This window comes from Hemibagrus wyckioides, linkage group LG13 (genome assembly GCF_019097595.1).
Source record: "Hemibagrus wyckioides isolate EC202008001 linkage group LG13, SWU_Hwy_1.0, whole genome shotgun sequence".
NCBI lineage: Eukaryota > Metazoa > Chordata > Actinopteri > Siluriformes > Bagridae > Hemibagrus > Hemibagrus wyckioides.
Window position 1 is genome coordinate 16,587,720 of NC_080722.1, and position 24,912 is coordinate 16,612,631.

General features: G+C 36.6%; 2 protein-coding genes across 3 annotated transcripts; both read left to right on the forward strand.

The window, feature by feature from the left end:
• Window positions 1-7,258: 7,258 nt before the first annotated feature.
• Window positions 7,259-11,362, forward strand: atpaf2 (ATP synthase mitochondrial F1 complex assembly factor 2). Its single transcript, XM_058405516.1, has 8 exons — window positions 7,259-7,584; window positions 7,690-7,734; window positions 8,837-8,985; window positions 9,080-9,177; window positions 9,371-9,451; window positions 9,572-9,684; window positions 10,191-10,306; window positions 10,617-11,362. Exons 1-8 carry the CDS (start codon window positions 7,449-7,451, stop codon window positions 10,752-10,754), a joined length of 876 nt encoding a protein of 291 aa, XP_058261499.1. The 5' UTR covers window positions 7,259-7,448; the 3' UTR covers window positions 10,755-11,362.
• Window positions 11,363-11,754: 392 nt separating this feature from the next.
• tom1l2 (target of myb1 like 2 membrane trafficking protein) lies at window positions 11,755-24,574 on the forward strand. Of its 2 annotated transcripts, XM_058406335.1 has the most exons (15): window positions 11,755-11,907; window positions 12,568-12,652; window positions 14,068-14,146; window positions 14,247-14,396; window positions 15,759-15,893; window positions 16,032-16,178; window positions 16,267-16,383; window positions 16,562-16,695; window positions 16,774-16,822; window positions 17,644-17,809; window positions 17,904-18,024; window positions 18,929-19,004; window positions 19,387-19,446; window positions 19,946-19,982; window positions 20,227-24,574. In XM_058406335.1, the coding sequence occupies exons 1-15, from the start codon at window positions 11,856-11,858 to the stop codon at window positions 20,379-20,381; spliced, it is 1,563 nt and encodes a 520-aa protein (XP_058262318.1). In that variant the 5' UTR covers window positions 11,755-11,855; the 3' UTR covers window positions 20,382-24,574. The 2 variants fall into 2 exon arrangements, with proteins under 2 accessions (XP_058262318.1, XP_058262321.1); XM_058406338.1 differs by lacking the exon at window positions 19,387-19,446.
• Window positions 24,575-24,912: the final 338 nt, after the last annotated feature.

The window sequence follows — 24,912 nt, forward strand, 5'->3', positions numbered from 1 at the left end:
GTGTTACTTATTTTTCCATTAAGTGTTTTTTGTCTGTCTTTTACTTTATACAATGTCATTTCACATTGAACCTATCATTTTAACAGGAGTGTGTAGACTTTTTATATCCAGAGTAGTAGTAAATATAGAGCCTGTAGACCAAAAATTATCAGGAGAATCCAGTCTATGGTATAGAATTTGTCAAAAGGTTCAAGTACAGACGTAAATACATTGATCTACGAAACATACATACATATCTACATTACAAGTTAAGCAATTATAAAACATATACTGACACTGAGAAAGCAAAACCTGTCACGGACCTGGCTCAATGAATGTGAATAAAAACTGGTATGTACTACTTTTGGTTTTGCTTTGTGCACAAATAACAACTGGGAAATAGCGTACAGTCAGTGTTTTTGTTAGTAAAGGAAATCAAAACGATATGAAGACAATATGAAACTTTTTTTTTTTTTATGGATAGTTATTTCCTTGTGAATGTTTCTGTATTTACTAAGTTGAATGTAGCAGGAAGTAGCCTGGTTGTTTTCAAACAGATAAGACCAAGAACCAGGCAGTATATTCTATAAGGAAACATTTGCTAGCAATAATAATAAACGCAAATTCCTTAACCAAGAAGTAACAGCACACATCAGACTTCTTCCTCCATGCATCATATCATTTCCATTAGTTACTTAACTTAATTTTTTTTTTTTGTCTCTAGGCTCATAATACCTATCATTACCACTGATAGCATTAAATATAAAATAGGTAAGTGTATAAAAAATGTATACAATTTTTTAAATGTATTAAAAATAAATAATATTGCAGTACAATACACACTTTCCCAGAAATTTATTCTTATTCTAGTGAATGTGGTTATGACACATAGCCTTGCCATTTCACATTTAGATTCCCACACCTTTATTTATTAGGTCACCTGAAACCTAATCTAGTATATAGTTTTAACAATAAAGTTTAAAGTTTGATCTGCTCTTTGAACACACAGTATAGTAAATCTTACCACAAATCTGACGCAGAGATTATATAAAAGTCGGTCAGTATTCTTATAGTTCAGAGAGCCTGCTCTCCATAGAGTAAACCAAAAACAAACAACCAAAAACAAAACAAACAAAAGAAACACATGAAACCAGGAACAAACACATTCCTCTTTCCATCAGAGGAGTAAATGCAAGGCGCTCACCATCATTTACTTGTCTATTCAGGCCATCAGAATCGAAAATGCATTATGTTAGAAAGACTATACATTACAGCACTAAATCCTGGTTGTATAATTAACCCACGCATTTGTTACTAAGGTCATGTTATGTGCACGCTATCTACTCCACTGCACCAGTGTGTGTGTGTGTGTGTGTGCATTACGGTTTATGGTAATGAGGGAGTATTGAAAATGACGTTAGGTCTTTCAGCTTCATTAAACACATCCTAATGACCGATCTAACTTTGACAATGTATTAACTCTTATAAATAGTATTAATCTTATAATTAAAAGTAATAAAGTTACCAATAAATAATTACCAATAATAATTAATAGTATATTAATAAAACAAATATTAATAGTTTATATTTGTCTATTCACATATTACTCAATATATTTACATTCTGCTGCACTTTATATTCTATATTTTTCGACATGTTTACATCCTGTGACACTGTAATACCCTCTCATGATATGCAAATCCTGATGTTCAACTGTTGTGCAATAACATATTTAGATCTAAATAAAATTATTTACATACTTGTTTTCACCGAATACATCATTATAATAATCGACTTATTTATCACTATTGCAGTTTTTCCATTATTTCATTTGTAAAATGGATGCACACCCATCAGGCATAACATTATGAGCACTGACAGGTGAAGTGAATAACATTGATGATCTCCTCATCATGGCACCTGTTAGTGGGTGGGATATATTAGGCAGCAAGTGAACATTTTGTCCTTAAAGTTGATGTGTTAGAAGCAGAAAAAATGGGCAAGCGTAAGGATTTGAGTGAGTTTAACAAGGGCTAAATTGTGATTTAGACGAATGGATCAGAGCATCTCCAAAACTGCAGCTCTTGTGGGGTGTTCCCGGTCTGCAGTGGTCAGTATCTATCCAAAGTATCCTTTAAGTCCTGTAAGTCCTTTAAGCCCTATAATTATACTTTAAGTCCTGTAAATTGCAACTTACAAGTCTTAAAGGATCTGCTGCTAAGATCTTGGTACCAGATACCACAGCACACCTTCAGGGATCTAGTGGAGTCCATGCCTTGATGGGTCAGGGCTGTTTTGGCAGCAAAAGGGGGACCAACACAATATTAGGCAGGTGGTCATAATGTTATGCCTATACATCATTACAATAATCGACTTATTTATCACTATTGCCTTGACTGTAGTTTTTTCCCACCATTATGTCATTTATATAACTAAACGGATGTATAGTTTGCACCACATTATATGAGGATTGCACTGCCAGGACTGCTCTAATTTTGCTGTACTCTGTATAGTGACAATAAAAGAATCTTGAGTCTTGGAGAACCTGTCAGGACTGAGCCTATAAAGCATAATGCTTCTTGCACAGAAAAGTCATTATAGTAAATTAAAGATGATCTGTCTATTAAAGCACATAGCAATTAAAACACTCCTAAGGACTGATGGAGAAGGCTTCAGGTAATCTGTATCATGTTCATAAAGTACTTCACTTCTACTTTACAAATTTAGAGTATTGGCATTTCTGTCAATCCTTTTTTTTGCTTCTTGCTTTATGATGACCGATATTTAAGTCATGTTATTTCTATAATATTATAATCATGTCTTTTGAAAATGCACTATATGTTTGGCTGAAGGTGTATCCACATACTTTGGGCCACATAGTGTACATATGCACTGGGTAAACACTGTACAACTAAGGATCTGAAAAAGTAGGTAAGTAGGTATGAAGGTGGTGAGGATGGAAAAAAAAAGCTGTCCCAAGGCTAGCTGCTTCCGGACATTGGTGCACTCCTTTCTGCCAGACAGCAAGGACAAGGTGTAGCCTGGAGAGAAAGACATAAGTAATGCAATATCTAGCATAATGTATTACAGCTTCCCTTAAAACAATCAGGTTTAATCATTTATGTGTGCACAAATAGCAATTTGCAGATAACAGTTTTGTTTTTTAATTTTATTGGAATTTACTGGAAAGGTATCGCATACACTATATTGCCAAATGTTTTGGAACGTCTGCCTTTACATGCACATGAATTTAATATGGAGTTGACCCACTCTTTGCAGCTATAACAGCTTCAAATCTTCTGTGAAGGCTTTCGGCAAGTTTAGGAGTGTGTTTATGGGAATTTTTGACCATTCCTTTTGAAGCGCATTTGTGAGGTCAGGCACTGATGTTGTACAAGAAGGCCTGGCTCACAGCCTCCGGCTTTAATTCATCTCAAAGGTGTTCTATCAGGTTGAGGTCAGGACTCTGTGCAGGACAGTCAAGTAGGAACTTGACACCAAACTCACTTATCCATGTCTTTATGGACCTTGCTTTGTGCACTGGTGTGCAGTCATGTTGGAACAGGAAGGGGTCATCCCCAAACTGTTCCCACAAAGTAAAGAGCATGAAATTGTCCAAAATGTCTTGGTATGCTGAAGCATTAAGAGTTCCTTTCACTGGAACTAAGGTGCCAAGCCTGAATTCAATGATTTGGAGGGGTGTCCCAAAACGTTTGGCAATACTATGTATTTTGAGAAGGATTTAAATCTAAATTTTCACAGTAAACATGAATGAAAGTCAAATCATCACTACTTGAAATCTTCATTAATCTTTGGGAGTTTCTGTGATTTAGTGTTATAGACATTTTATGCAATAATATTGTGCACGTTTTTGTTAATAAAGCTGAGCAAATATATGTGTTAATACATTCTTATAGTTAGATAGTTTATCTGTTTAATGAAGCCTAAAGCCTGAGCTGTATTTTCCACGAGCCATCACAAATGGGTTACCGTAAATCGAATGAGCACACGCACAAATACTAGTAGATCGCGTGACCGAAATTTTCCCTCAAGCATAACAGCGGGACCGCAGTTTCTGTGCCCATCCCTTCACCTTTCAATTAGCACCTAAAGGCCAATATTTTTAGAGATAGCAGTGACGCAATGACGATCATTCACATGCATGCTGCTCCCATCACGGCCCGTGTATGGAGCCTACCACTTGAACTTGGATTGCTGCCAGAATTATAAAAAGCATAATTTCAAAATTATAAACTAAACTAAACTAAAATAAAATAAAATAAAATAAAATAAAAACCTATACCATGCAGACAACCTGAGGGATGTTATGTAACATATACACATCTACTGGATTTGCAGAATGCTTCAGTGTAGTGTATGGTATACTTTAATACAGTCTACAGCACAGGTGTTTAGACTGGGTGGGGTGAGGTTGAGATGGAAAACTGACATAAAAAGTGTTTAAATGAATGTTTCTGTCATCATTTACAACCTTTAAAGCCCAGTCTTTAAAGCGCAAATCTGGTCTATTCATCGAGTGACAATAGCAAGCCATTAAAAAGATGATATATAGTGTTTGCTGTTATTTTGTTTATTAATAAACTCCATCCAGTAGGTGGAATTAGATGCACACTGTACATGTGTGCATGCATTACAGTACAATACATGTGCTAATATAACCCACAGAGCTGCTATACTATACCACATCAATACTTTGTTTCATTTATCCTATATCATTCGTATTTACATTAAACAATACAACTGAGCTGTTATATAGAGAGGACAGTAAACTGTTTATTGTTAGACACTCACCAATCAGTTTAGGGTAAGTTTGTCTACCAAGAACAAGCCTTGACTATCCCTTAGGTTTCAAAATATTTGTTTACACACTGACTTAATACTTTATTAGAGACACTAGTACACTTTACCATATCCAAAAGGATATTTCCAAAATTTTGTGGAATCCATGCAACTAAGAATTAAGCAAATGAAGACCCCAGTATTAGTGTAGTGTACAGTATTAGAGTAAACTGCTTGGTAAGTGTACAGTATAGTGAGATTGCAGTTGCAGTTGAAACTGAAGTTTTATTCATTCACACAGACTACACAAACTAATCCAAATAAACCTACACAGACTAATCCCAATAAACCTACACAGACTAATCCCAATAAACCTACACAGACTAATCCCAATAAACCTACACAGACTAATCCCAGTAAATCTACACAGACAAATCCCAGTAAACCTACACACACTAATCCCAATAAACCTACACAGACTAATCCAAATAAACCTACACAGACAAATCCCAGTAAACCTACACAGACTAATCCCAATAAACCTACACAGACAAATCGCAATAAACCTACACAGACTAATCCAAATAAACCTACACAGACAAACCCCAATAAACCTACACAGACAAATCCCAGTAAACCTACACAGACAAATCCCAGTAAATCTACACAGACAAATCCCAGTAAACCTACACACACTAATCCCAATAAACCTACACAGACTAATCCAAATAAACCTACACAGACAAATCCCAGTAAATCTACACAGACAAATCTCAGTAAACCTACACACACTAATCCCAATAAACATACACAGACTAATCCCAGTAAATCTACACAGACAAATCTCAGTAAACCTACACACACTAATCCCAATAAACCTACACAGACTAATCCCAATAAACCTACACAGACTAATCCCAGTAAATCTACACAGACAAATCTCAGTAAACCTACACACACTAATCCCAATAAACCTACACACACTAATCCCAATAAACCTACACAGACTAATCCCAGTAAATCTACACTGACAAATCTCAGTAAATCTACACACACTAATCCCAATAAACCTACACAGACTAATCCAAATAAACCTACACAGACAAACCCCAATAAACCTACACAGACTAATCCCAGTAAATCTACACAGACAAATCTCAGTAAACCTACACACACTAATCCCAATAAACCTACACAGACTAATCCCAATAAACCTACACAGACTAATCCCAATAAACCTACACAGACTAATCCCAATAAACCTACACAGACTAATCCCAATAAACCTACACAGACAAATCCCAGTAAACCTACACAGACTAATCCCAATAAACCTACACAGACTAATCCCAATAAACCTACACAGACTAATCCCAGTAAACCTACACAGACAAACCCCAATAAACCTACACAGACTAATCCCAATAAACCTACACAGACTAATCCCAATAAACCTACACAGACTAATCCCAGTAAACCTACACAGACTAATCCCAATAAACCTACACAAACTGATCCCAATAAACCTACACAAACTGATCCCAATAAACCTACACAGACAAATCCCAGTAAACCTACACAGACTAATCCCAATAAACCTACACAGACAAATCCCAGTAAACCTACACAGACTAATCCCAATAAACCTCCACAGACTAATCCCAATAAACCTACATAGACAAATCCCAGTAAACCTACACAGACAAATCCCAATAAACCTACACAGACTAATCCCAGTAAATCTACACAGACAAATCCCAGTAAACCTACACAGACTAATCCCAATAAACCTACACAGACTAATCCCAATAAACCTACACAGACTAATCCCAATAAACCTACACAGACTAATCCAAATAAACCTACACAGACAAACCCCAATAAACCTACACAGACTAATCCCAATAAACCTACACAAACTGATCCCAATAAACCTACACAGACTAATCCCGATCTTGACCTTGAACACAAGTTAAATCCAAATAAGTTAGAAATGCAGCTCTTTTGTATTGAATTACTCTACATTACTTTTGGACAAGTTGTTTGAATCTATATAAATAATGCAGGTTTTCCAAAGGGTTTGTTTTAGACATTGTGGCAGCACTGCTGCATTTAGCATCCATACATTATTCATTTGTTCTGTTTACCTCAGCTTTCATTTGATCTGAATTGGTCTATATAATGTATTAATTACGCTGTATTAATATTTCGTATTATTATTTAATACAATGTAGCTAAGGGTATTTTCATATAATGGGAAATGTTATTTCTTTGTATTTATGAATATGTTATAGCCGACATATTTTATTAAAATAAAATAAAATAAAATAAAAACTATTATAATAATAGGGTAAATATTTAATATTTAAATGTTTTTTTCTGATGAAATAATTCAAAACAATGAGACCTATTTAAACCACAAATTATCCACAAAAACGGCGCAGGAAAAGCGACTTTTATTTTAAAAAAGGAAGTTACTTGCTTCACACATGTGGGGAAGGTCAATATGGTGGTTTTAAACTCGTGTTATGAAATTTAGGAGCTAACTGTGGTGTTAAAGTCATTTATACATGCTTTGGAGCTGAAAGTCTAATCCTTGGCGTTTATGGCTAATACTCAGTGTTAGCATTTAATTCATTGCAGGAATCGTTCAGGTTGGTGAAACAGCTATGTTACAGAGTTTGTGTAAATTTCACCGGCAGTGTGTTGGAGCTCTTCTGCCCTTTTCTGCTCGCGCCTTAACATTAGAAGCAAGGCATTCACCGGCGCACGTGCAGCGAGCAAATTACGGAAGTGCTGCAGCAGGTGAGGTGGTGAAGGTGTTAGGATGCTGTGTTCACTGTGGAGATAGAGAAAGTGTGTCTGCTGATTTCCACTTCATTACTCTGTTCTTGTTACCTTGTTCCACAGAGCGGAAGAAATTCTACCAGGATGTCAGTATCTCTCAAGGTGAAGGTGAGCATCCATAAAAATGCATTGCTTTTACTTTAAGAAGAGACACTACAGATGTAACAGGGTCATTGTTTTTAAACAATAAATCTATTTATCAATCGGTTTATTAAAAACCTTGAAAGGTTGATTGCTGATATTCTTTTAAGTATTTTTGTATCAATGTTTATGTATTTTTGTTATTTATTTATGAATTTTATTTATTTATTTGCAAATTAATTTGCGTTTGTTTTTGCAAATGAGCATTTAAATATTAAAAAACAAAAAAAAGGTTTTAATACATTTAATAAATGTTTGTGGAAATTCCATTTTGCTGTTGAGTTTTGAGATGATATTTTATATTGCCAAATGTTTTGGGACACTCCTCCAAATCATTACATTCAGGGGTTGGGCTCGGCCCCTTAGTTCCAGTGAAAGGAACTCTTAATGCTTCAGCATACCAAGACATTTTGGACAATTTCATGCGCCAAACTTTGTGGGAACAGTTTGGGGATGACCCCTTCCTGTTCCAACATGACTGCACACCAGTGCACAAAGCAAGGTCTATAAAGACATGGATGAGAGAGTTTGGAGGAACTTGACTGGCCTGCCCAGAGTCCTGACCTCAACCTCATAGAACACTTTTGGGATGAATTAGAGCTGCGAAACTGTGAGCCAGGCCTTCTCGTCCAACATCAATGTCTGACCTCACAAATGCGCTTCTGTAGGAATGGTCAAAAACTTCTAATTCATCCCAAAGGTGTTCTATCAGGTTGAGGTCAGGACTCTGTGCAGGCCAGTCAAGTTCCTCCACACCAAACTCACTCATCCATGTCTTTATAGACCTTGCTCTGTGCACTGGTGCGCAGTCATGTTGGAACAGGAAGGGGTCATCCCCAAACCCCTGAAAAACACTCGATTTTAATGATTTGGAGGGGTGTCCCAAAACTTATGGCAATATAGTGTATGTTTTAGATGCAATAGGTATGAAGTACGTTTTTATTTAATCTTGAATGCTAAAGAGGTTTTGACTTTGTATTACTGTTTTAACTGTAGAAATGCAATTAAGTGTTTCATGTCTAATAGAAGGATGATGTAATAGCTGAATACTGTATGTTGTCTGCTGCAGGTGGTCAGTTTGAAATAAACCTGGACAGGAGAAAGTTAAAAACTCCAGGAGGAAAACTTTTCACTGTGCCCAATGAAGCCCTGGCCATCGCTGTTGCTACTGAATGGGATGCTCAGAAGGACACACTCAAGTTCTACACCATGCATCTAGTGAGATCCTTAATAATACAATGGAATAAAACATGGATTTGTGAAATACAGGAATCATTTTCTTTTATATAATGATGCATTTTTGTTTTTATAGACCACTCTGTGTAATACAGCTATTGATAATCCAACGCAGCGCAACAAGGACCAGATGATTTCTGCTGCGCTGAAATTTCTGGAGACTGACACCATTTGGTATGCTAAGTGACTGTTTTGGATCTCTTTACTTGGAAATAAAGGGCATTCATATAAAACATTTATTTCACATATGAAAGAAAGCAGTGTTTGTAGGATCAGGGTTAAACTGCTTGAGAGTTGAGATGTTACCATGTCAGGGTTTATCAGAAAAAATGTGATCACGTGTTGTCTGACCCTTATATGCATTTAGTTACAGAGTAGAAGAGCCTCCAGGACTTGTTGAATTACAGAATAATGAATGGGATCCTGTAATGGACTGGATTGAAAAAAGGTAACCCTTATCAAAATCATTATTAAAAAGACAGTCTTTGGATGATATAAACATCTACCTGCATTTACAGAGGAAATTGCTATTTTGCAATTTATTTATTTATTTTATTTTATTTTTTAGGTACAATGTTGTTATCGGATCGTCATCTAGTATAATGGGCCCACAAATCCCAGAGGAGACCAAGGAAACATTTCGTCAGCACCTTAAATCTTATAATTTGTGGTCATTGACAGGTATATGTTTCTAAACATGCAATTTGGTGTAATTCATTTTTAAAAGTACTTATTTTCACCTAAGAAGGAGTTGCGTGTAACTATTTAGTTTTTAGAAGTAAAAGATTATAACATACTGAGGCCCTGTGGTGTTTTCATTTTCTTAAATATTTGGTGCTATACTGTTGCAGAGTCATAACCTTAAGACTTTATGATGTAGTGGCAGAGGTTTTGGTGGTCGAATTTGTCTTGCCTGGATTTTATGATGTTTTATATGCTTTTTAAGTGTACTTGCATCAAACTTTTTATGTTAAAGTTTATATGCATGACACTACCAGGTGTAAACAGAGTTGATGATGGATTTATTTAATTATTTCAACTATGTGATTCTACTTAAGCTCAATATGGGGCACCTGGAAATCATTTCTATTATATTTCTATTGTCTACTATAAGGATCACAAAAATGATTGTTTGTTTGGCTCTTAAATTAGCAGACCTTGTTTGAATAAATTGCATCTTTCTACAGGGCTTGAGTATGTGATCTCACAGCTGAAGTCATTGATTCTGTCCTTTGGGCTGATTGACAGACATTTAACTGTGGAACATGCCGTTCTGCTGTCTCGACTAGAGGAGGAATACCAGGTATAATGATCCACATATCATTCAGAAGGTTACCTTTTAATCCACACTGAAAATAACCATGGTACATGAAGATAATGACATGGTAACCTAATGGAAGTATATCCACAATACCTAATCAGTCTTTAAAGATTGTCTAAAACATATTGCATATAAAGGTCACTCTCTGTGTGAAATCTCTGTCTCAACTCCTCATTGTGTATGAGAAGATTGCTTTCAGTTTAACTAAACATGTTTTCCATGTTACTATAAGGGCAGTGTTTTTCATTGTCCAGCATCTTTGTACTGCTTGAACATGTGTGTTTACACTTAGATCCAGCGTTGGGGAAACGTTGAATGGGCTCACGACTACGATATGCATGAGCTGCGGTCTCGTACAGCAGCAGGTGCCCTGTTTGTACATCTGTCAACTGAAAGTTCTACGATGAAGAAAAAACTGCTTCAGGACTGATCTGACCTGAGTACATGAAACAAAATCCATCTTCTCACAGATTATATTGATCCATGGCATATAATTATCATCATGAAAACAGAATTTTGTGTAATTGTGACATTGCTATACTTTGGGTGTTGAAACATGTAAAGCTTTTAACCAGATTCTCTGCTGTGTGTTTGTGAATTAACTTAAAAATGTTAATGACATTATTTGTTATTTTCTGTGGCAATTTAGGGTAGAATTGCTGTCTCAGTGCTTCAGGATCTTTAGTGAATTTTCGGGTTACAGTTTGTAGAGCTTCACATGTCCTTCCCATGTCAGTGTGGGTTTTCTTGGAGTTATGAGGTTTTCACCCACCTCTGAAGAACCCGTAAACAAATCAGCTGCTCTAAATTGCCTATATATGTATGTGTGCATGCATGGAGCCCTGCGATGAACTGGCTTCCCCTCTAGGGTGCATTCCTGACTTTTACCTAGGAAAGTCTCAAGAGCCACCTTGACCCTGACCATGAAAAACGTACTTAAAGATCAATGAATGAATGAATGGTGTTATATGTTAACTTTTACATATTCTGTATGTCCTAATATTTCTTTGAAACATTAAATATACAGTGGTTACTGAACAGACAACTAATTGACTTTCTTTTTAACTGTTATCTTGTAAGGTAAAATATTAGCCAAGTCTGTAGTGTACTTTAGGAGCATGTGCTATGTTAATGATCTCGGGTACTATAAATGTCCAAAAGATAAGACTTTAAACAAGTAGCAGGGAATGTGTGTCAGCTGGTTGGAATAATGATCCACCATTATATAGAGTTGTAAATTAACAAAAAAAAAATTCTACATGTGTACATATCAGTCTCAAATTTTTTTAAGGACAAAATCATTATTTTCCCACCATATAATAATAAGCATTATAATAAAATAAGCATTATTTCCCCACCAGCTGATGTGTCCCTTTAAAACATGAAACGTTTTTCTTTCTGTGATAGACAAGACTATTGACCAATAAACGTGAAGTCCCGGGTTGCGTCTTCCAATTGGATCGTACGAGGGGCGGGGCTTCAGTGTTTACTGCCTTGTTCACCGTTAGTCGATGGGATTGTTGTTGACAAGATGGAGTTCTTGCTGGGAAATCCATACGGTACTCCGGTGGGACAGTGCATTGGTATGAGATTAAAAAATATATAAATTCATGTTACATCTCTTAGCTTTAACTGATTTGTAGTATGTGTGCTTTGGCTTGACTTGGTTACCTGGCTGACTACGAGTCTATCCAGTATTATGGAGTCTTGATCATTCGCTCCTAATTTAACATAACGGTTTTAATCGCTGTGTCATGAATCATAAAGAATTAGCCACTGGATTAATTCTTTCGTGCATGTCTAACTTTTTCTCATGCTGAAATAAACTCAAATCGAGCAATAGTATCATGAGCTGTTTCTAAGCTAGCTTGCTAAATTAGCTGCATGTATGGATAAATGTCACTGTTTTGGCTTTTCCTGTGTATTAAAGCATGTTTAGATTCATGTTCCGTATAATCGGAGCTTCTATAGTCTAAAGACATGCCTGCAGCTGAGATCCAGATGGAGAAGTGTTTATAAGGTATCATCGCGAATGAAGGGCATCACTATACTGCCCTTTCCTGAGCTAGCTAATGCTCTCATCCAGTGTAATGCAGCTAATGTAGTCTGCTCGTTTAGCTGGCTACTTTTAGTGATAGCTTGACTGATATATATACACTAGGGTTATATATAAATGTAACTCATCGTTTTATGATTGTTGGCTAAATACTATTTGACACTCAGTATATTGTTTTCTTTTCTAGAAAAAGCCACAGATGGCTCCTTACAGAGTGAAGACTGGACTTTAAATATGGAAATATGTGACATCATCAATGAAACAGAAGATGGGTAAGATAGAAAAAAAAAAAATCAGCAACAGAGGAGGGCCATACTTTTGGTTGGTTTTACATTTACAGTATTTGGTAGACGCCCTTATTCAGATCGACTTACATTTTATTTTTCTGTACAGCTAATCAGGACCTTGCTCAAGGGTCCATCAGTGTCAGCTTGGTGGTGCTGGGATTTAAACACACTGCTTTCTGCTCAGTTGTCTTATCCACTGAGCTCCCAGTAACCCTAACAGTGGTTTTAACAGTCCATGATTATAAAAGTCAGGCCCCGGGACCCCAGGGTTTATGATAGGCAGTGTGTCTGCAATTTTGTTTTGATTTTTTTTTTATTTTTAAACATCGTTGTTAGATTACAATAGATTGCAGACACATGCTATCAAAAGTTGCTAGAATGTCATGTTCAATCCAAGTGCAGTTACTAAAAAAAAAAAAGTATATAAATAAAAGTGTTGTGAATATAATACCACATGCGTCTAATCGACATCTTAACACAGTGAGGATCCTTGGCTGAGAAATGTGTCAGAACATCTGGTTTAAGTCAATTACAGATTATTCGCCTTAGAAGGAAGAGTCACTGCAGATCAATAGAAAGTTCTTCAGACCAGTCACCTTTATCCTGTGCTGAACAATTCACCCAGATCCACAGAGCAGAGTTGCTGCATGGTTTAATAAGAATTCAAATATTGTAAATAATATACTATGGCCTATGTAGGCATCATCAGCTCCCAACACAATTGAAGACTAATGGGAGATTTTTGAGCAGCTTGTTAGACAGCAGTTGAAACACCAACACTGTCAAAAACACCAAGTAAGGAAATATCTTTTGAAAAAATTGTGTTCCTCCTCGGGACAGTTTCAGAGACTTGTCAAATCTATGTCAAGACTATTAAAGCTATTCTATCTGCACATTGCTCAAACACTTTACATCCTTTCATTTGACATCTGTCTAAATGATCAGTGGCTGTGTGTGTGAAGAGGGCCAGTAACACAGCTTTTTATGTTAGGACTCTTTAATTAAAAATGAAATATATTTGCTAAATATGTTTGTGGATATCCTTCTACAATATTAAATTTTGTTAGGCAGTATGTATTACATATAACTGACAACAAGCTTGTGCAGTCACTACAGCTGTCATAGATGCAGGTTTTATATTTAGATACAGTATGCACTAAATGGTCTAATACACTGTAAAATGCAGTGTTTGTACATAATAGACTTCTAAATTAAACGATTATGCAGTCACAGTATGACTCAGCATTCAGATATAACACAAAGGTGAAAATTCATAACTGAGCGAACCAGCAATTATATCTAATTATACTGTTTGCTTTGACCATGTGACAGATACTCATTTTATAATTACTATGTTACTGAATGTACTGAATGCATTTAATTGTCTTTTCTATTGACAGGCCTAAGGATGCCATAAGGGCTGTCAAAAAGAGACTTAATGGGAATAAGAATTATAGAGAAGTGATGCTGACTTTGACAGTAAGCAGCTATTTATTTGAAATAAATTCGATTTATTTATATTTTTATCTTGTTTTATTGGATCACTCTGATTATATCCCCTTTTCTCATCTGTTGCTAGGTTCTTGAGACATGTGTGAAGAACTGTGGTTATCGCTTCCATGCTCTCGTCACAACCCGGGATTTTATTGATGGAGTTCTGGTTAAGGTCATTTCTCCTAAAAACAACCCACCTGCCATCGTACAGGACAAAGTACTTGCCCTTATACAGGTACAGTAACGTGATCCTAATGTGATGAAGATGAAAATATGATGCTTTGTAATTTGAAACACAGTAAATAAAATAATATGAGGTGGAAGGTTCAGGAGAGCTTCTGGTACTGCTTAGTTACAAGAGACCATGTAACCAAGGAGACCTGGCAAGGTGCTTTGTCCCAGGAGTTGCTAATAATCACCATGTGTGATCTGGTTACCTCAAGCATCTCAGGTGTCTGTGGCCAAGTTGATGGTGTATATGAAAGTTGCTCTTTATAGAACTGCAGTGAAAGCTGTGAGAGCTAAGTAAAGATTCTTATAGTACCTTAAGTGCTTGTAATTGAGCAATGTAAAACAGAGTATAATCATTTCTTTTATTTTTAATGTTCCTCAAAGAGAAATTTCCAGAGGTTTTTATTGTGCAGAACAAGGTCTCGCTTCACGTTCATTGCCCTGTTCAACCAGTGCTGTGCATTGGTTTGTAATAATATTGGCAGTATCAATTCAGCAATTCAGCACTTTTCCCTTAATGTCTTGTATGTTTCACTGAGCACCTTGGTTCTTAATGGAATCTCTCGTAATTAGACTTCTATGACTTTTATCTCTAAACTCTTACCTCATTTCACTGCTATCTATAATGTAGATCACAGCACCTAGATATAGATCTTAATCTTCTTGGACTTAATGTATGAGTTACACCCATTTTATTGTAGAATCACACTACAGTAATGTTCTTTCTGTGAGATCTGGCTGGTAAACTGATCATATTTTATTACTCTTCTGTGTTATTCTGCATAAGTGGTATATATTCAGAGTTGAAATATGTTCTTCTTTCACACGTAAAATTGTTTAAACATATCTGTTGCTCTAACCATACATGAATTCACTACAAATCTAATAATGTTTTTAATTCTTGATAACTGAGCTGTAAAATGCTCGTTTTCTGATTTTAGCTGTTGAGTCATTTCATAATACTTTTCCATTCCCTGTTAAGCTTTAATATATGGAACAAAACTGTAGAAAAATGATAACACTTCTTCTTCTTTACCTTTAGGATGCCAATGAAGAACAGTATGCAAAATATTGCTTTTTGTGTGTGTATTTTCATACTAAGCTAAATTACAGAAGGCATATTTTCAGTTATTAATTTTTTCTAGTGCATTTTTAAGAAATCTGGATGCATGCAACTCCCAGCAATGATAAAGGACATGCAAACAAATGTGCATATATTTGTTTTTATTTTTTACTTTTTGTAAGCCTTATCTTAATGTTTGCTGCGTTTCTCGTATATATGTGTTGATTTACCTTTTTTAAATGCTACCTACTAAAACCCACTGAAGTCAATATTTATTAATATACTGTGTGCTGTGTGGCTCAGGCTTGGGCTGATGCTTTCAGGAGTAGTCCGGATTTGACAGGCGTGGTCCATGTTTATGAGGAAATGAAGAGAAAAGGCATAGAGTTCCCAAGGTCAGACCTGGAGACCTTATCACCTATCCACACACCACAGCAGGTAAGACTTCCTGGTGACCTGCTTGGCAGGGTTTCAGCATGTGCCACATGATCTACTATCTGAATAGATTGTTCCAGGGTTAAAAAGTGTTGGACACTGTTTGTTTGTAGTCACAATCTGTTGTGATGCTATTGTCAGTTGCAGAGTACATCAGAGGGGGATCCCAAACCCAGTGCTCCGGCTCAGCCAAAACCTGTCCATGCCTACTCTGCTCCTCCTGTCCACAGCTCACCTCAGGTTCCTAACCTGCACATGTCTGGACCCATCAACCCCACCCCAGAACAGGTATCCTGTTTTCCTTAACACAGCACTGCCACATTAGTGCTTGTGCTTATAATGTGCTGACATGCTTTCCTGGCTGTTTACCCTGAAGATTTCTAGGTTGCGCAGTGAGCTGGATATTGTGCGTGGAAACACCAAGGTGATGTCTGAGATGTTAACAGAAATGGTGCCTGGTCAGGAGGATCCATCTGACCATGAGCTTCTGCAGGTGAGAAGGGTTTTAGTCTCATTAGTTTATTATTGCACTAAATGAGCAGTCTGGAATAATCTTTAATCTAGCTGGGTTTTAGAGAACACACACTCACACGATCAGAGTGACTGTGTGAGTTCTGTGTTTATTTTATTATTGTGTATTATTCTATACATCTTTCATATCTGTTGGTAAGGAGCTGAACAGAACCTGCAGGGCCATGCAGCAGAGGATAGTAGAGCTCATTTCCCGTGTGTCTAACGAGGAGGTCACAGAGGAACTGCTCCATGTCAATGACGACCTCAACAACATTTTTTTGCGATATGAGAGGTATTTAATGTTGACTGTAAAAGCTATATAATTTATACCTAAAGACGGTGTCTATAATGAGTACTTCGTTATGCCTAGGTATGAGAGGTACCGGTCTGGTCGAACTGTTCATGGTGTCAATAATGGAGTAAGTTGTGTTGTTTTATCTAATTTATATTCTCTTTTAAGTTAAATGTTAAATCTATTACAGGGAACTGTGAGATTACGGTTATCACTGTCTTAACAGTGAACCAAGCTTTAACACAACTAACACTGGCATAACAAAACATCTCCTAATTTTCTCCACACACTGTTGTCACCAGCACTCTCAAACTATAACTGACCATATTGTCGCAGTCTTTGCAGTATGTCTTTATGCCTAATTTTCTAGAAAATGTTTGGCCTTTAGTGCTTCACTATCAAGCTCTCAAACTGTCAAATGACTTGCACACCAGTAGTTATCTTTAATATGACTGTGAATCGTGTTTTGTGTGCCACCCACTACCTTTTACCATGCCTTTTTAAAATACAAGCTTCGTTTTGAGCCAAGATGTAAAAAGCAGGATGGAACTGACATTAGTCTCATAATTGCTGACTGGAACAAGAAAGTTAAGAAAAAAGAAAAAGAAGAAAAAGTCTCTTTGCCCTCATTGCTTCCCTAATGTTATTGGTATTGTGTGTGTATATACATATACACATCCATTTTTAACCTTAAAATTCCTAGAAAACAGAGACTCTGTGGGTTGTGTGTTTTTAGTGTGTAAATCAATAATTATATTAATTGGGAGCTATGTCATCAAGTCCTTCTTTGAGTTGATTCTAAATTCTCATCTTCAAGGCTAAATATACAACCATCACTACCTGATTTGTTATCAGTGTCCAAATACCAAGCCGTGTTATATGCGTTTTCCATAGGTCATCATTGTTTGCTGCCCTATCTATTGGCGTGTAACTGTTGTGTGTCTGCAGGTCCTGAGTGAGGCCACAGACGACAACCTGATTGACCTTGGGCCAGGTTCTCCTGCAGTGGTGAGCCCCAGGATCAGTGGCACTCCTCCCTCCAGCCTGCCAGCCTCAGTTGCCCCTGCTCGCTCTGCTTCACCTGCTACTCTCTCCTCTCGACTGGCAGGCTTGGGTAAGTCTCTGCTTGCACTGCTTCTCTGTGTCTCCTGCATGTAAGCCTCAATAGAAATAATAATAGTAACACTTGGTGACTTGTGTGTTTTCAGATGTAGGAGCTGACAGTGTCAGTGGCACTCTGAGTTCTCTAAGTCGCTGTCAGCCACTATCAGATGACTTTGACATGTTTGCCCAGACCAGGAGCGGCACCCTGGCTGACCAAAGGAAGAAGTAGGACTACTTTTATAATAATACTTTACTGTATGTATATTTTTCTGGACATAAGTAGATCTTTAATATTTTATGTCTAAAACACTCCTTGGTTTTGTATGGCCATTCCCTCCATTAATTTAACCAAGTTAACTCCTAATGTAACATGTCTTATTCAGTTTATCTATTTGAATAAAATGTGTGATTACTAGTCTAAAGTTTGGACACACTGGACTGAATATACACTCACTGTCTACTTTATTAGGAACACCTATAGACCTGCACTTTTATGCAGTTTTCTAATCATTTAAACATGGCAGCAGCACAGTGCATAAAATCATGCAGATACAGGTCAAGAACTTCAGTTACTGTTCACCTCAAACATCAGAATGAAGGAAAAAAATTTTTTAATTGTTTTAATTGTGGAAGGGTTGTTGGTACCATATGGGCTGATTTGAATACTTCCAGAAACGGCTGATCTCAGGATTTTCACACACAAGTTTCTACACAGAAAAAACATTTAGTGAGTGAAAATGCCAAGTCAGAGGTCTCACTTTTTCTTCTGTGCATATTAACTGTAAAGCTCTTGAACTGTATCTGCATGATTTTATGTTTTGTTCTGCTCCCACATGATTGGCTGATTGAATGTGCATGTGTACATGTGTAATTAATAAAGTGGATTCAGGGTAATAAATGCTATCAGTTAAAAAACAACTGTTCTGTGGCATTTGATGCATGGTTACCACAAACACAACCATTTCACTACTGTTTTAAATGATCCACCACCTCAAAGCACTTCATGTCCACACTATTTGCAGCACTCTGTGGTCATTTTGATGGCGAGGTAAATTTAACAAGGTAGAAATCCGATAACTATTTAGTGTCTTTCACAGTGGTTTATTGTCTTTTCTTGTCCAAATTATAGTCCACCATTTGAAGACACACAGGCTGCAAGTGGAGCGGCTCCTACGCTTGAGCTTAGACAACAGAACTCTGCCGGGGTGAGTGTATGTAATGTGTGTGTGTGTGTGGTATTATTGTATTTTTAATGCTACTGTTTGTGGTGAAACATTGTCGTTACTAAGAAGACAGATGTGATCAGCGTTTGTTTGTTATGAAACATAATTTATTTTGATTATTTAATATATTTGAATATTTGTCATTTTCTCCGTGAACATATTAGGAACTGTAAAAAAGTCACACCTTTCGTCTGTATGTGATGCTGTTATTTTTGAGAATATTTTAGGCAGAGACATTACAGTCATTTTAATTTTTAAGGAATTTTATTAAATTGTTTTATATATTTTTTATGGGTTTTTTTTTTGCTTTTTTTGTTTGTTTTTTGTTGTTTGTTTGGTTCTGTCCCATGACTTCGACCCAAAGTTCGCTCTTGCTCAGTCCTCTGTCATGGATGACATTGAGGAGTGGCTCTGTACTGATGTGGTGAGATGGGTGTTTGTTTGTTTGTTTTTTAATTTAATCTTTTTGCTTGGTTTTGGATGCTGCATTACAAGCTTTCCTGAAAAGAAATATGTTCCCTTAAAAGCATATTTCTTTTTTGTTTGCCTTGCTGTCTAGCAACTTCTTTTAGGAGGCTTATGGCCCATTAACAGCTTTTCTTAAATGTTAACTTTTCATTTGGACGTTTCTGGATGGTCGTGGGGGATTATTTCTATTTTTCTGAAAATGTAATAAACAAATTCCAGCATCTAGTTTACTATTAGTTTAGACTTTTCTTCTGTCACTTTTATCTTTGCTTCGACCGTCTTAACTGGCAATGGTGTGAATTCTAAACAAACTCTTTTAAACATCTTTCTTATTAAAAAAAAAAAAAAAAGCTGCTTACAGAACATGTCTTGTCTTCAGTGTGGCTTTAATATTTTTATGAATTTTTTTTTTTTTTACTTTTTAAAAAAAAAAAAATTATATATTTCTTTGACAGAAAGGAGATGATGGAGATGAAGGTGTGACGAGTGAAGGTATACAAATTTTATCTATATTATCTATGCAAATGGAGCTTCCTTTTTTTAAATAAAAATCAGTGTGATCAATCAGTTTGATCAGGCATAAACTGGGCAAAAATTAGTAAACATGAAGCAGGTGATGAAGAAATACTCATCAAGCCAGACAACTTAGATTCGTCACACACATTGTTGTCAGTGTATGCTAGATGAGTGTACTGTATGACACTGACTTTACTTCTTTTGTCTCTTTCTCCTGCAGAATTTGATAAGTTTTTGGAGGAGAGGGCTAAAGCTGCAGAAATGGTCCCCACACTTCCAGTGGGCCCGAGTGCGGATCCGGCCAGTGCAGCCGGCTCTTCTGTAAATGCTGGGAATAAGCCTGATCGAGCTGAAAACTCTCTGTTTGTCTTGTAAAAGGATTTTGGGACTATTGGTTATGTGTTCAGCCTCCTGTGTGTGGTAAGTCGGTGGTCCTGCAGACTCAGCAGCCCCCTGTCTTTCCTCTGCTTCCCGCATTACTACACAATCAACACTACGGCGGCTGCCTCCTATGCAGTTTGTTTTCGCAGACTGATTTTGTGAACGGATTCTAAAGACAGACATTTTCATGAACTTCAGACATTCATTTCTTTCAACAACAAAAAAAAAATTACAGTTCAACTGTAGGAGGTCATTGATATTCATGAATCACATGGCAGAAACTAGCAAACAAAAAAACACATTCTTTGTGTTCATAACAAGGAGATAAGTTTAGCACTTACTTCAAATGTGAGAAATTGATTTTCTGGGGAATTCTGTTTGGGCCTAGATTGTTTTATTTGCAAATACACAGCAGTTTTGTTCCGCTAGCTACCGCTAATGTGTCTCAGAAATCTCCGGTCAGAAGCAGGTGCTGCTTATACAGAAACATGTGATCTGATCTTCACTAATTTTAGCTGCGTACATTTCTTACGATAAAATATGCACCTGGACACCTCAGGAGCACATAAACTTTATGATTAAGGGAAATGAATCCATTTTACTTATTTCTTTCTTCCTAGAAAAAGTTTCACTCTAATAACAGTAAATTTAGCAGATTTATCTATTATATTATCTATCGTGTCTATTAAATGAAAATGAACAGAGGAAGTTAGGTTTTTGTAGAATGTGTGAATTGCAGTACATGAACTTGAGACTGGTTTGTTTGATTTCGGTTACACGAGCTCTGTTTTTTTTGGTCTACCTCGCAAAGCAGTGAGAAAGGGAAAAGGATGCCGAAGCAAAAGAGCTCTTAACTGTAGTGACTGATGAAGTAAGTTGTGCTGCTCAGGATAAGATGTATCATTAATTTTAAAAAAACTGTTTGAGAAATCACAAAGGGATAGAGTGTTAATATGTATATTTAGTGTCATTTGCACTGAAGCAGTCTTTTTGGCTGCGTAGATGGAGCTTTTATTCAAATGCAAATCTTTGCTGTCGCTCATCGAAATGCTGCCTGTTATATGAAACATATTCCAAGTAAATAGAGTTCACAGCTGATGGTGACTGCAAGGCAGGTTAAATTGGATTTTTCTCTACTGTAGAAGCGATGTCAAGCTCAGTGCTGTTACTAGGAAATGAAACGGATCTGCCTTAATGAACAGAAGTCAGACGTAGCTAACATGAACCTGTTTGGTCAAATTTTAAATTCTATAAGTTGAATATTCTGTTTGATACATTTGTGTTTTCATGTGGTGTAACTCACAGAGCTGTGCTGCTTAAATGGACCAAACTGCATATATCTGATTATAGGTGTCCTAAAGAATAGCCTGTGTCAGGGTTTCCTGCATGGGGAATTGGCTATTTCTCTCAAATTTCATGATGCTTCTCATACATCAAGAAGAAATTAGGCCTGCAAAACCCAGATTTAAACATCACTGCTATTAGTTGTCTCCAACAAATACATAAAATTTGTCCACTCACCCGTCACCTCATATAAAAATGCCACATGGCCAATGAAAATGTAAATCTGCAATGATTGACAGGTTGCAGAGGTGTTTTGAACTCTCCAGCCCTGGAAGCCCTACCAACTTCCTGTCTCATGTTGGTCTCTCGTCTTCAGCTTTCCATGTGACGTGTGCTGACGCGGCACTGTCTTGTCACTCTAAATGGGGAATTTTGTGTTCACTGAGTGAAACAAACTAAATCCTAAATCCAAACTAAACAAAAATAGTTAGACACAGCACTTCCCCAGGTTAGAGAGAGAAGAAAACCCAAACCACACCAAATAAATCTAAACAGGTCATTTGTCTGCATTTCTTTCAATCCTTGCTTTTCTGTCATTCAACAAATTAAAATATCTAACTATTACTAGCTAAAGCATTTTATCTATGTAGCAAGCAGGAAGTCTAACCCAGGTTCAAGTAGTTGTATCATTCCTATGAACACCAATTTCAGTAAAAGTTGGTAAAATTCATAAAATAAAAAAACAAAACAAACAAATGTAAAACAACAAAAAGGGTGATATAGTATAGCTCACATTATTAAAAGTCTTGGCTATACATTTATGCCATGTATACTTGCTAACCTGTTTAAGGCATGATCACTAGACACCTAGATAAAGATGATAAACTTTGCATCACATGAGTAACTAGTAAGCTACAGCACTTTAAATGTTATATTTCACTGCTTTCAGTAGTAAACCTACCCCTATGTTACAGGGATGACTTTCGTTTGTTTGTGAAGGACAGAACAGCAATGGTTTGAGGAAATTAAGACATAAACGTTTCCTAAATTAAATCCTGTTAATTCCTGAATTTACATCCCATCCATTATTGAAATGACACTGTAGGCTGTTGGTGCAGGTTCGTTCCTAAAAAGTAATTTTGTCCTCCACATTTACCTGCTTTGTCATCTCACCTCATTTTGAGTCAGGAGTAATCATGGTAATGTTTGTCTAGTCTGCATATTAGTTCTGTATTTGTTGAGTGCTGAGTGAATAGACCACAGAGATTTACCTTTCGTCCCAATCCCAACTGCATCCACTTACATTTACGGCATCTGGCAGACGCCCTTATCCAGATCTTAATGATACAACTGACAATTGAGGGTTAATGGCTTTGATTAACTCTGCTAAATGGTCCTGGGATTTGAACTCACAACCTTCCAATTAGTAATCCTTAAGCACTTCCCTCGATACATTCTGCAAAAACACTAATATAATAAATTGTGTTCTTCTCTAAATTCTGCCCTCATGAAAGCAGATGACCCCTGAACAGTCTGGGTGTCCTGGACACACAAGAGGTTCCCCTGGACACATCATCTGGAGCTTTATATAATGGTGGTTGAACAGTAAATGCTGGTAGTTTAAACTGAATGTGCTTTAAGCGATGTTAGATGGGAAAGGCTAAGACAAGGCTGAGTGATTTGTTCAAAATGTTTTCTCTTTGTTTAGCATGACACTGGTCAGTTTTGGTACGTCTGTTGTGTTTTTTTTTTTAGTTACTGGGTGAGAATAATGAAAAGTCAGTGGCAAATGATGAGTAGTGTGTAGGTGTGAGAAATTCTTGGAATGAAATATAGATTCATTTTATGAGGGATTTTATTTTATTGAATCATTTTTAGTATTTGAGTTATTTTTGGCGCAATTTTATGTTCAGTGAAAAACATAACCGCTTCTTTTTCCCACTATCACACAAACCACCACTAATTAGCAACAGCATGAATTCTTAGATAAAGGACTTGCAGGTACCTAATGAATTCTTCATTTCTTCACTCACTTTATTTCCTAACTGATTCTAAAAGCTTGGTGTACGATGAAATCTTTGATGAACACGAATAACACTAATTCAGTTTGTTAAATCAAATATGTGCAATTTTTGTGTATGGATATTTTTATGGGTAGTATAACACTCGTCAGCTTCTGCACTACATCATTTGTTTGCATTTCAGCGTGATTGGGAGTGTAACCTACCCTTTGTGGAGAATGTAGGAACGAGTGATTTTATTTTTCTCTGATAATGGCAGTATTGGAGTGGTAAAACCAAGCGCAATGATGAACTTCACAACTTTTGACTGTTTGTGTGATTTTTAAAGCTCGTATTGATAGAAACCTGAGTGTGTTTGTTTTGCTTTCTGTGAGCTGTTTAGAACCTTTCGCACCTCATGGTTCAATGACTATCAGTTTAAAGATAAATACAAATCATTGGCTTCACTGCGATTGAAAACATGTAAGAGAGTTTGCTTAAATGATCACACTCGGTGGTTTTCTCAGTTTTTTTTTGTAACGTGGGAAGGAATTTCTTCAAAATCTCTGCATCCGAAAATTTGTTTCATTTTCATATACATGTATGAGTAGTGCTTTTTTTTGTCTGGTTATGTATTTGAAGTGTTATGTGTCTGTGTGAGCAAACTCCCATTCCTGCCGCAGGAAACTTTCGTTTCGGAGAGGAAGAAGAACAGGCGAAGAGATTTCGAGTGTGTTTGTATTGAAGCGTGTGTGAAGCACGGCTAAACCGTACACTGCTGTGTACTGATGTGCTGGTCTGTGTGTTACTTGTCGTTATACCTCAAGTTGCACTCTGTGCTCTTTGTTTCATGCATGTGCTAATCTCCAATAAAACATACCAAGGTGGTGACCTTTCATCCAATCTGTTTGCCTGTTTTTTTTTATTTTCCAATGACTACGCAGTAAGTGAGTTATTGAATGTGTCTTTTTCTTTACGATTGTGTCCAGGAAATCCGTCAGAATTAGGGAAGCCACATACGCAGCTATTACTCTCCAGACGCTGCCTGGCTTATTGCCTTCAATGATAAAAGCCTGTAATTTGGGAGGAATTAAGCTTAATTAAGAGTAAATCTCTCATGCCGTAGGCTGTTCTGATGTAAAGAGTTAAGACAAGTGCCATGAGGAAATCAGAGAGGTCAAGCAGCAAAAACCTCATCAAATGTAATTACATTAAGTACTAAATGTTTCCAAGATTTGAGC